A 12,044-nucleotide genomic window follows, 5' to 3' on the forward strand; every position below is an offset into this window, starting at 1 on the left:
TAGGCACCCGGCGACAGCGGCGGCGACGACGAGGAGGAGGAGGAGGATGGAGGCGCCGCCGCGGCCCGGCGGGGACATCCTGCGGCGCAACCCGCAGCACGACTACGAGCTCGTGCAGCGCGTGGGCAGCGGCACCTACGGCGACGTCTACAAGGTGAGGAGCCCTCGGCGGGCCCGGCCCGGCACGGTTCGGCCCGGCGCTGCTCGAGGCCCCTTTCCGCCCGAGGAGCCCCGCGGAGCGCGGGTTTGGCCCCGGAGTGGGCGCCTTCCCCGCTCCACAGTGCCCAAAAGCGGGGTTGGAAGCGGAGGTGGCGCCCGGCAGCGGGCGTTATATCCTGCCCGGCACCAGGTGTTATCCTGCTTGGCACTGGGCATTATATCCTGCCCGGCAGTGCCAGGCACTGGGTTTTATCCTGCCTGGCACTGGGCATTATCCTGCCCGCCTGTGCCTGGCCCCAGGTGTTATCCTGCCCGGCACCGAGTGTTATCCTGCCCGGTTGTGCCTGGCACTATTATCCTGTCCGGTTGTGCCTGGCACCGGGCGTTATCCTGCCTGGCAATGAGCAGCTCCAAGCATTATCCTGCCCGGCAGCACGTAACGCACACGAGGGAACTGAGCTGGAGTCATACAGACCTTTGAAACGGTCACATATGGCCATAGGGAGCTGCTTTTAACCTATTATTTTCCCTGTCCCTTTTTTCCCCGAAGGACTGTGCAGAGCTCTTAAAACTCCTTTGCCAGGCCGGATGGTTCTGGATACTTAAAAAAAGGCCGTTTCAGTTCCATAAATCCCAAACCCAACAGGCCTCAGGCTTGTGTGGAACCTCCTGCTCGAGCCCCACGGGTGTAAACAGATCGTCCTGCAGAAATATAGTTATGCCCATGTATACGTGGTCGTTCCTGTGCCTTTGTGGGACAAGAGGCGCTTTCTGCTGCTCGTTGCCCCGCTAATTAGCAGCGAGCTGCACTGACATGCCGAGCGCCTTCCGCTTCCGGAGCTGCTCCGAGTTGTCCTGCATGGCTCTGCGCTGTGCCGGGTAAACATCCACCCTCTGGAAAAACAAAGAAACAAGGGAAAAAAAACAAACCTGACCCTCCTTGCCGCGGCTTCCCAAAAAATCTGCCTTCGATTGCTCAAAAAGCCTCAGATTGGAGGCAGCCCAAGCGTTCCCGCAGCAGGATCTGGCAGAATGAAGCCCAAATAAAAGCGTTGGAATCGGCCCCGTGCAGAGCGAGTGTTAAGGTGCTGCGCCTGGAGCGCTCGGAGAGTCCGCGCTCCTTTCCAGGTCACTGGAATTGGCCTCTTTGTTCCTGTAAAGGGCGAGGGTCTGTACCAGGGGAAGGGCGACGTGTGGATAAATCTGCAAAGCCGACTTGTATTTTTAAAAGTCACTGCTGTCACGCTGGTTTTGTGTCACTACCGTGTGGTTTTGCAGAGTTTGGGCGTAAATGTTGCACCTCTCTTAGCCCACGGCAAATAGCTCAGCTGGGGCCTCGCCTGCTCTCTGAGGGCTGCCGTGGTGTTTATAAACCCTATTTCTCGGTCGATATTCGACTGCTGCTGCATTTCAGAGCAAGGTTTGCTAGAGAGCTCTCAAACTGAACTGGAATTTTCCTTCCACCTCCGGTTTCTCTCCTCCGTCGCTAATCCTGAGTCACCGCGCGTCTTCGGCACCGTTGTTTTTGGGATGTCGGCATGGGATGGTCTTTCCGAGTGTGGGAGATGGGCCTCTTTCCGGGCAGCTTTTTGGTGGTAGTGCTTCATGCCTCAAATTCTTCTTGGGGCGTTTGGTAGCTTTTGAGCGTAATTAGTGCTTTTTTGGAAGCTGGAGGCGGGGGTTAAGCAAATATTTGTGTTCGCTATTAGGTTAGAGCAACATATTTAAGGCCTTTTGGAAAGCCTGCTACCCTCCTTGCTGCTCGCAGCTACTGCGGAAGCTTAAAATTGAAATCCATTTTCTTAGTGTTTGTGGTTTTTCTTCCCTCCCTCTGTCACATGGGCACGGTGTAGGGTTGCTCCCAAGTGAAGGACTGTTGATAGTCATTTAATAATCACTATTTTTTTTTCCCAAAAAATGTATCTCAGCGTGGGTGAGAAACATCTGTAGATAAATGATTACTGCTATTATTATGTCCAGTTAGTGTGTTTGGATAGATCTGAGTGTGGGCCTGCTGCTGCATGAAACCCCCAGCGTGTTAGCTGTCCCATCCGTGTCGGGAGAGCTTTATTCTTTTGCAAAAGGGCTACTGCTCTTCAGCAGATTCCGATCCGTTGGACCTGTTTCTCTCTAAAATTCCCGTATTAAGAGTATTTGGGTGTCTGAAGGAGGCTGTGCTCACGAGGACGGGCAGCTCATGGGAGCTTAGTAACTCGGTGGTGGTGTTTCCGTGTCCCCTTGCTGTCAAACAGCGTCCTCAGTGTCACCTCCCTTAGTGCTCCCTGAGACCAGGGGTCCTCCTGGCTGTCGTGGTGCCAACGTGCCCTTCCCGGGAAGCTGCAGCTTTCCGGCGCTTTCTTCCCCGGTTGGCACAAGGACCGCAATGACCCGCAGATCCGCGCGCTTCGGCAGGGCCGGTGCCTGCCCAAAGCCCTGGGCACCGGCGGCACGAGGCCCTCGCGGCCGTGCGGGAGGTGACGGGGGGGACCCCGGAGGGATGAGAAAAGAGGTTTCGTGTCGGGGTGCTGGTGTCGTGGCGCGATTTCCTCCGCTGGAGTTTTAGTTCATTAACGACCGGCAATCAGAGCGAGGCTTGGGGAGGGGATGCACCGTGTCAGGGTGGTGGCCAATGCGGGGTCACCCCCGTCCCATGGCCATGAAGGGGAGCTGCAGCCTCCCCGACACGGCTGAGTCCCCGTGTGCCGCGGAGCAAAGGGCCCCGCTCCCACCTCCGCCAGCCCCCGTGCTCGAGGCCTTCTTGGGGATTTTAATGCAAGTGCCCCAAACAAAACGTTAATTATTTATCAAATTTGGAGACTGGGGACAAACGAATGGTCGATATAAACTGTTTTTTGGGTTTTTTTTTTTTTTTAAATGCTCTTGTTTGGCAGCTGAGCTGAAAAAACCACATATTTGTTCAGGCCAGCACCGTCTGCAGGCCCCGGCGTGGTGAACAGTCTGTCTGCGCTGAGGCCGCGATAAAGCTCAGTCCTGGGGCCGGTTTGTTTTGATTTTTCCAGGCAGAATTATGAGCAGTGCTGCAGTGGCTTTCTTTAAAAGTAAGCGCAGGAGGGGAGAAATGTGCCGAGTTAATAGCAGAAACAAGAGACATTTTTATTAATGGAAATTTCATTCCTTCCTCAATCCCCTGGGCCAGTCTTCCTTCTCCCAGACTTATTCTCTTCGGATTTTTGGGTGGATTATTCTCTCTCTCTTTCTTTTTTTTTAGTATAGCTTGTGTAATTATGTCCGTCATCACTGCGGCACAATTTGCTGAGCAATGAGATTGGATCATGGCAAAGAGAAAACCTTCCTCCCTCTCAAAAACATTGTGTGTGTGTGTGTACATATATATATATGTGTGTGTGTGTGACATATTTTTTTAAAGGATTGCTGTAAAAAGCAGAATTCTCTCCAGTTTAGGTCAGGTTTGGGCCTCCTTGGGTGACCAGTGCCTGATGCCCAGAGCTCCGGAGCAAACATAATTCCTGTTGCAGTCAATGGGTGTTGAGGAACTGTATGTGGTATTTTGAAAATAAATCTTAATGCCATTCCGATGTCACACATCGTGAGAATTTACTGATTGAGGCATTAAAGTTACCAGATTAAAAATGAAGGATTAAGGCAGTTGTGGCTGTGGTGGTCTCTCCCCCAGCATCTCCCGCCCTGGTGGGTATCGATCCAGCTGCTCCCTTCCCGCTGCCGGAGGATTTCTCTTCTGGAAAACTGCTTGCTTGTCCTTTGGGCAGCAGTCAGGAAGATGTGTGTTTATTGCTGGGAGCTGTGTTACTCACTTGTTGACATCCTCTTTTAAAATATTTAGGAGCTGGGAGGAAGCCTTTGTTTTTGCATTTTTTTCATCTTCAATAGCTTTTTTTTTTCTTTATTAGAATTTATCATGTAACGCTCACATTCAATATTTCAACCCTAGGTGTTTGGGTTTAAATATTCCCTCCTGTGTTTGGGCCTTTCCTGTTGCTGGCAGGTGAGGACCCAGCCTCGTTCCGCTCTGTGTTGAGCCAAGCGTTGCCTTTTCAGGGGGTGTTAAGTGCCAGGCTGGAAGGATGAGGAGCCTGTGCCGGGGTGCTCCGTGTGGCCTGTTCCTGACCTGATGGCTCTGGTTCCAAATCTGCTGCACAGTGACTTTTCCATGGCCGTGTGAGCAAACCCGTAGGGAACAGTCCTTAGTCTACTTACAGCAGCGCTCTCCAAGGGCTGCGCATGGTCCTTGGTTTCGGGGCATCATTTGTCTTGGTTCTGGAGAAGCAGAAGTTCCTGTAGCATCTCTCAGTCTTGAGGAACGAGGAGTTTCTGTTCTGCCGTGTTCGCTGTCCTGTTGGTACCGGCCTTGGCTCTGGGATCCAGTGCTCTTCCTTCAGGGACCTTGTGCCGGGTAGCTCATTCCCTGGTTTTCCTTTCATTCACTTTACAATCAGCAGGGGGAAGCTAATGTGTCCTATAGACTCACAGAGAAAGGAGCTATGAGAGCGTTTTTAATTTAATTAATTATGATTATTCCCTCTACACGTATCCTTGCAGAGCAGCGCGGGGAGGCACGAGGGCTCCGTGTGAGCCGTGTCCGTGTCCCTCGCGCCGCAGGGCGAGATCCCGCTCGGAGGACGTGGACGGGGCAGCGCAGACCCCCGGGAGCTGCCCCCAGCAGCAGAGGAGGCCTCCAAGATGGAAGAACAGATCACAAATCTGTTGGATATCGGTAGCTACTTCAGCTTCATCTCCACGGTCCTTCTCGTTGCCACCTCATCTGGATAACTCTGACTGTGTCCAAGATTTATGGCTTAAGGCAGCTCAGTGAGGCCAATTTCTGTTGGAAGAGATGTGAGAGAGAAATATGCAGAATATCCATGTCGGAGACGGCAGCTCTGTCCCGCTAGCAAGGCTGAAATGGAGTTTGCCGACACATTTGGCTGACACCAGTAACTGTCTGCCCTCTTTGCAGCTGGAAAGATGAACTTGATTTCTGCTTTTGTTCATATTTGGCACCTGGCACCCTAGTTCTGGCTGTAAATGAAAAGAAAAGGTGGTAGCAGCTCCAGGTGATTCAACTGGGGAACAACACGGATTCCTCCTTAACCACAAAAGTCTCCTTATTCACAAAATTTGTTCCTCGGACCTTGATAACTTGGATTTTTAGTGATTGAGACTTTCTTGCCCTTTGGGATTTTGTTAGGATTCCAGATTTTATATTTCTTTGGGAATGTAGAGCAGCTTTACGTTCTTCCCTGATTCCCGGCGGTTTCCTAGCAATGAGAGCTCCGGCGGAGCGGCAGCCGCTGTGGTTCGTGGCAGTGGGTGGATTTGGGGAGTCTAATAAAAGCTCAGGCACTAGGGCAGCGTCTTTTGCACATGGATTTGCATTTGTTCCCTCTGAAAACCAGCGATAACTCTGCTTTTAATGGAGGTGGGGTGGCAAGGTGGGCCCTGCTGCTCATTGAAAAAGAGCAAGGCCTTGCCAGGGTCTCCTTGCAGAGGTGCCTGCAGAAGAGGTGCTGCAGAAAATGGTTTGTTTTGCCTTCCTATTTGGCTCTACCAAGTCTCTCTGCCAGGTTAACTAGTTTGTTTAAGCAAAAGCAGGAGCTTGCCAGCATCAGCAGTGTCGCACGGGGCACGCAGAGCCTTTCTGCCGCGCTCCCGAAATTGTGCGCCGGTGCCGCGGAGCGCCCGCCGGGATCCGCGCTGCCCCCGGGAAAAGGCCGGAGCCACACGGAGTTACTCGCTTCAGGAGGCGGGACGAGCTGCCTTCCCCTTAGCTCGCTGGCTTATTCGAGGGAAAATTCCAGCGTTTTGTGCGGAGCGGTTTCCTTTCGATGCTTTTAAAATTCCTTTAGTCCTGTAGCGCCGGGAGCTGCGTGGAGCAGATGCCTTTCGTTACACCACGAGCCGGCAGCGCAAAACCTGCAACCTATTGTGACAGAGGGAGAATAGGAAGTGCCAGGGCTTTTGTTCCAGAGCCCCGGCCTCTCCCGGTGTTTTTTCTAATCTGTTACCCTGTGCATTGGTGGACGTGAATCTCCTGAATTCCCTGCTCCTGAGGACAGCAAGGAGCTCACGTGGGGAGCGATCGGGGTATCCCTGGAAGCCTTGCCTGAAACACGGCTCTGGTAGCCAGTGCTGCTGCCTTCCTGAGCCCCTCTGCACAAACAGCCCACAGGATTCCGCGTTTCGGGATTTCAGCGTGTTAGGGTTATTCTTCCGAGGCTATTTTTGCATCTTCAGCTGAATATAGAGTATAGAAAGATCACGTCTGCATGTACATAAGAGGAAAGATTTGGCTAGACATACTGAGAAAGCTGAATGAGACATATTTTCAGGTTGGTGTAGACAGCCTGTTGAAATCCAAATTGTGAGATACCCCAGAATAGCAGTTTCTTTTCCCAGAACCAGGAGGTATTTGCGGTGTAATTTTACTGACTGTGCTGGTACGTAATCTGTCCTGAGCTTTCTTAGTGTTGCCCTTCCCTGGGCAGCATTAAGGGCATCATTACTTCCCCTTAAATAGAACTAGTGAAATCTGTGCTATTTCCATTCAACTTTATGTGACCTCATGTTTTAAAGGCATAAATTATACTATTTATGATTATGATTGTACTATGTTAACAAGCTGCTTTTTGAAGGTACTGGTCCCCATTCTAATTATGTTAAGGTATGGTATAAATTACTTCATTTTGATGAGTTATCTGTCCATCATCCTAATATGCTACTTGGGGAGGATGCAATTATGATCGTAATATTTTTCATTAACCACTGTGGCAGATTGTCCTCACAGGAGACTGGTGTGCAGGAACCCCCCGGTACCGTCTGCCTTCAGAAATAGTGAAAAAGGGACCCCAAAGGGAAAGAAGTGACAAAGCCGGATTTTAAATGTGATGTGATGGCCCGTCGCAGAAGAGCTGCGTTTTGTGTTGTTCTTGGCTGTCTGCTGGGCATTCCCGAGGCGACCTGGTGCGGGTCGCGTTTGCCTTCGTTGGCCGTCCAGGTCTAGACGTGGGAGGTAGCAGCAGAGTTGTGATGGTTACGCTCCCAAAGGGTAGCGCTAACCCTCCTGGAAGGCAACAGGTAAAGCCCCTTGCACATCCGCAGGTTTGTCCATTAATTACCCCAGCAAACAGCAGAAAATACATAGAAAAATAGCAAAAAAATACGTAAAAAGTGGAGTTGCACCTTTTTGTGTTGGGGCACTTTTCTCTTTCGTAGGTAAAACCTGCAAATTGAAGTTTGCCTGAGAGAGAGCAGGAGGCAGCACCTGATGCTGGTGCCGACCTGCTGCGGGTCTCGGAGCCCTGTGGGGTTCTCAAACTGCAGAAACAGGAATTTCCTTTGGCCTCTCTGGCCTGCAGCGGGGTAAGGGAGAACACGTGAAGTGTCACACGCAGGTCCCGACTGCTGCGTGGTCCGCCAGAGGAGCGCTGTCCATTTAAATGTTAGGATCAAGCCTCTTAAAACTGAGATCTCCTTAAATTACTTTCTGTAAAAACACGGCTGCGGTCACCCGGGACGGGCAGGTTCTGACACTGCCCTTGGTGGCGGGTGGGCATTTAGGTGGTAAGCTCGAGGTCCTCTTGACTCATTGCAAAGAGGCACTAAGGACTGTTAAAGAAATGCATGGCCCTTTTGATTCATATACTGCCTTTAAGGCTTTGTCAAAACGCAGCACGTGCAGTATCACACGTGACAGCTCCGTGCTGCTATTTAAGCCTGGGCCTGTAATCTGGCCTGATTTGATGCGTTTGACGGGGCCGCTTTTCCATCCGGCCTTTGCGTTTCGGCTGCTGCGTTAGGTAAAGGGCCCCCAGGGCAGCATCTGCCTCCCCGAAGATCCCGGGCCCTGCTGCTTTCCCTGGAGCAGCCTGGAAAGCCTCTCGAGAGCGGGACTCTGAGGACACCGCGGATGTCCGCTGTGTTAGTCCTGAGGCACTCGCTGCACCTTCCCCAAAAGAGGAAGTTCTGCCTCTCAAATTCCCGTTATTTTGTCACGCCTGGTTTCCTCTAGGACTTTTCTGTTACTCGAGCAGGAGGTTTCTGGCCCTGTTTGGAGAAAGCTGGGCCAGGGAGCTGGCGGGTCGTGGCAAAGGGCTCGCGTCTGGGCCGTAGCAAAGCCGGTGTCGGGCAGCGGCCGCTTGTCCGCGAGGAAAACGTTGGCTTCTTCCTTTGAAGTCGCACCGTTTAACTGACTGGAGCAGTCACTCCGCTCAGTTTGACAAAAAATTGTCAAAATAATAGAAAATAATAGAAAAAAGGAAAATTTAGGACAGGAAAAGCATCTCTCCTCTGCTCTGAAATGGGGAGGATGGGCTGGCTGAGGCCCAGAGGGATGCGCTGGCATTTCATTACGAATGGAGCTTCCTCCCCTCCCTTAATCAGAGCAAGGACTGAGCACGTTTAATACTTAACCTTTCTTACATATCTAGCACACTCAAAATTCTAATTTTCCTCATGAAAAATGTTTCAATATCATATCTGTTCATTTCAACTACATTCCCAGGCTGTGACTTCTATACACCTATTAATGTAGAGGTGTTACTGATCCCTGTTTCGACACCATTAGATATAAAAATAAGATTGCGAGTAAATGATGGGTTCTGCTGCAGGAGGAACAGCTGAACAACAGCAGTCAGAAAGAGGCAGACCCACCTTGTTATTTATTCCTATATAGGTGTTATTTATTCCTGTATAGGTGGGGATGCATGCACATTCAGTTCATTGAATTAATTGTGTCTTAAGCAAGTCACAGAGATTCAGCCTCTTCCTGAGAAGATGAAAATTTTCTTCCAAATTCTTTGATTTACAGGGCTGCTTTTTTTTTTTTTTTTTTTTTTTTAACATTTTTTCCATCTTTGGCCACTGTTTTTAATATAAACAACAACAATAAAGCACAAAACTTGCAGACCTCTGCTGTCCATGAGGACATTTTTAGGGCTTGTTCCTATAGTTTGGTAACTTAGTTCATCCCTGAGGAACCGGAATAGAAAAGCAGTTAATAACTTTGTTGAAGTTAGATTTGCCTGTTTAAATCTCTGCTTTTCGGGATACTATCAAATACATTATGTTAATGGAAAAGGAGTCAAAGGAGATTTATTCCCTTGGTTTGGAAGACTTGATACATCAGAAGAGCATGAGTGTGATATTAAAAGTCAGAGGGATCTGCCCAGAGGCTGCGGGGTTAAAGAGGAGCTTGCAGACACCTCTCAGCATGGAGCACTGCAGTTCTGGGATAAATAGCCTTAAAACCCCCCAAAAAAGCAAAATGCATCCACAAGGCTGTGTCATTCTGACTAATATCAAATATATTCTAAAATATTTCTGCTTTGGGGAAGCTGCATGCAAATAGTGATGGTTTGAGTGCTGCGGCCTCTGAATTGCAGTTTGTTCTCCTCTTTAAAATACATCATTTAAGATACATTACATATAAAATGTAGAATACATTATGTTTAAGGCCCCCGTGCCTTAGTGTGCCGCTTTGGAAGGGACCCAGCTCTTGTACTTAACTCGTGCTTACAAAGAGGCAGTGAAAAGTTTCTTTTCCTATATATTGGTGCCAGAAAAGTAAGATGACAGTCCTAAAATTCTGCAGTGAAACAGAAGTGGCTTAAAAATAAAGTTTTAAGGCAGGCAGTGCCGTTCCTCTCAAAAACATGTTTTCCTGTCCGCCTGGAAAGCCGAACTCCGTGCCGTGCCGGGAAAGCCCCGGCGGTGCCGTGGATCCTGCTTGCGCAGCCGTGTTTGCTTAGCAGATGTGGCCTTTTTATGGACGAATCATTGCGAGTTCGTCGGAGCTCCTGTGAAACATGGAAAGGTCTTTGAATGCATGGGGGCCTGTCAGATACATTTCCTAGTATATAAATTGGGTTAATAGAGCTTTCTCGACCTGTGGGGATGTAAGAGCTTAAGCATTTTATCTGATCGACTTGCTGATTTTTGTTGTGAAAAGAAGAGACAGGTACTCTTGAAATGCTCTGGTTGACACATCTCTCAGTTCTTTCATCTCTGGGGAGTAAAGAAATTTCAGCTCTTTAGCTGAGAAATTCTGTAATCTCCTGATGCTACAGAATTTCTGGTCTCTAATACTGTTTTCTTATGTCTTGCTCTGTGCATTCAGTGCAGGACTAAAATAAGATTATTAGTCTCATGCACATTCTTTGATTTGTTAGTCTTATGTTCCAGGGTTTATCCTACTCTGCAGGAAAATTAATTATTTCTAGTAGGTTTTCAAAATAATCCAATTCATTACAACTCGGCAAAGGTTTGTAGTTTTATTGTGTTTTTTTGCCACCAGTGGCCTCTTCCAACTGAGTCAAAACTGGGCCTTTTTCCCCTCTTGTAGTATTTGTTTGCATCTTTTGTGCTGCATTAGTTGCTAAACAGTCCTTTTGTGGTCAGGGTCCGTTTCTAACCCTGGCTTTGCAGTTTGGGAAGCATCATGCCAGATACTTGGTAAATGATGATCTGCCAAGAAGAAATCATGGGAGAATGAACAATAACTACTTGGAGGCAAATAGTTTTTTGGGTTTTTGCGTGTGTGTTTTTTAAAGTAACTGCTGTTAAGATGCACCCTAATCTTTGCTTTCTTACTGCTGCCCTCATTGCCTTAGGTCTCCTTCCATAGTCCTTGCTAGGAGCAAGAATTAAACGTTTCCCCAGCTGCCGCTGCCTGCAGCAGAACCATAGAGCCCTTTTGCTTCTACAGATCCTCAGCCTGTTTTTCTGTGCTTGATTAAAAGCAGTTGGCCTCACATCCTTAATGAGCTTCTCATCCCTCCTCGCTTGAGTTAATTGGCCTTGAATAAGCAAGTGGCTGAAGTGCCTGGGAGAGAGGTTCCACCTCCCAGTTTTCTCTGTGGCAGCAGATGCACTATCTAAATGCCACTATCTGCCAGTAGGAGTAAATACATTTAGGCCTTATTTGCATTATAGCTGTGTTTAGGAGCACCTGTAACAGGTCTTTCCGTGCTGGGTTTCAGGTTGCAGCACAGCATTTATTTAAACACTGGGACTTTGCTCCCTCAGGCTTTTGTCTGATGGGCGTTTGTGCTCCTTGAGCAAGGGAAAAGTCAAGTTGTCATGCTGTAAATGTGGAAGTAGGAGGGACAGCTGTGAAGCCTGACTTCTGTTTTGCACTTGCACATATTATTCAGCAGCTGGCGGGTGTGGAGCGTCGGGATCTCTGCTGGCAGAGCACCCACCAAATCAGCATTTAGGTTTGTAGAGTATCAGGCTCCGGCAGCCGCTGCGCTTGCTCCGCTGCCGTGTGAACCAGCGGTTCAGAAACGCCCATGGAAAAGTAAAACTGGCCCGTGAGTCTTCCTTGTGGCTCATCCCGAGACGTAGCCATGGTGGCAGTTGTGGGACGGTCCCTTTCCAGCGTGCTGCATCTATAGAGGCTCTGTCAGGGCGCTGCTTTCTGCAGGCCTCTGTGCCCGGCGCTAGAAAAGCGCCTGGTACCGCGCGCGGGGCCGGCAGCAGAGCCAGCAGCAGAGCCAACAATCGCCCTTGGTGCCGCTGCGGAGAGGAGCGCTGCGAACCCTGCCCGCTGCCGGGACGGCTCTGAGCAGCCCCGGGAGTTCGGCACCAGATCGAGGGAGGGGATCCTGCCCCTCTACTCAGCCCTGGTGAGGCCACATCTGGAGTATTGTGTCCAGTTCTGGGCTCCACAGGACAAGAGGGATGTGGAGCTGCTGGAGAGAGTCCAGTGCAGGGCCACAAGGATGATCAGGGGCCTGGAACATCTGCCCTGTGAGGAGAGGCTGAGGGAGCTGGGCCTGTTCAGCTGGAGAAGAGAAGGCTGAGAGGGGACCTGAGCAGTGTCTAGAAGTACCTCAAGGGAGGCAGTGAGGAGGATGGGGCCGGCCTCTTTTCACTGGTGGCCACTG

General features: G+C 50.0%; 1 protein-coding gene across 2 annotated transcripts in view; it reads left to right on the top strand.

Moving 5' to 3' along the window:
- MAP4K5 (mitogen-activated protein kinase kinase kinase kinase 5) overlaps positions 1-12,044 on the top strand; it is a 52,717-nt gene continuing 40,673 nt past the window's right edge. The window contains exon 1 of one of the 2 annotated variants that reach the window (XM_088533783.1): positions 1-154. In XM_088533783.1, the coding sequence (XP_088389909.1) occupies positions 47-154 (108 nt within the window). In that variant the 5' untranslated portion in view covers positions 1-46. The remainder of the gene's footprint in view (positions 155-12,044) is intronic. The other variant, XM_088533782.1, reaches the window with a different exon arrangement.

Source organism: Tinamus guttatus, unplaced genomic scaffold, assembly GCF_059628265.1.
Source record: "Tinamus guttatus ecotype Peru unplaced genomic scaffold, ASM5962826v1 Tinamus_guttatus_pri_ptg000522l, whole genome shotgun sequence".
Taxonomy (NCBI): Eukaryota; Metazoa; Chordata; class Aves; order Tinamiformes; family Tinamidae; genus Tinamus; species Tinamus guttatus.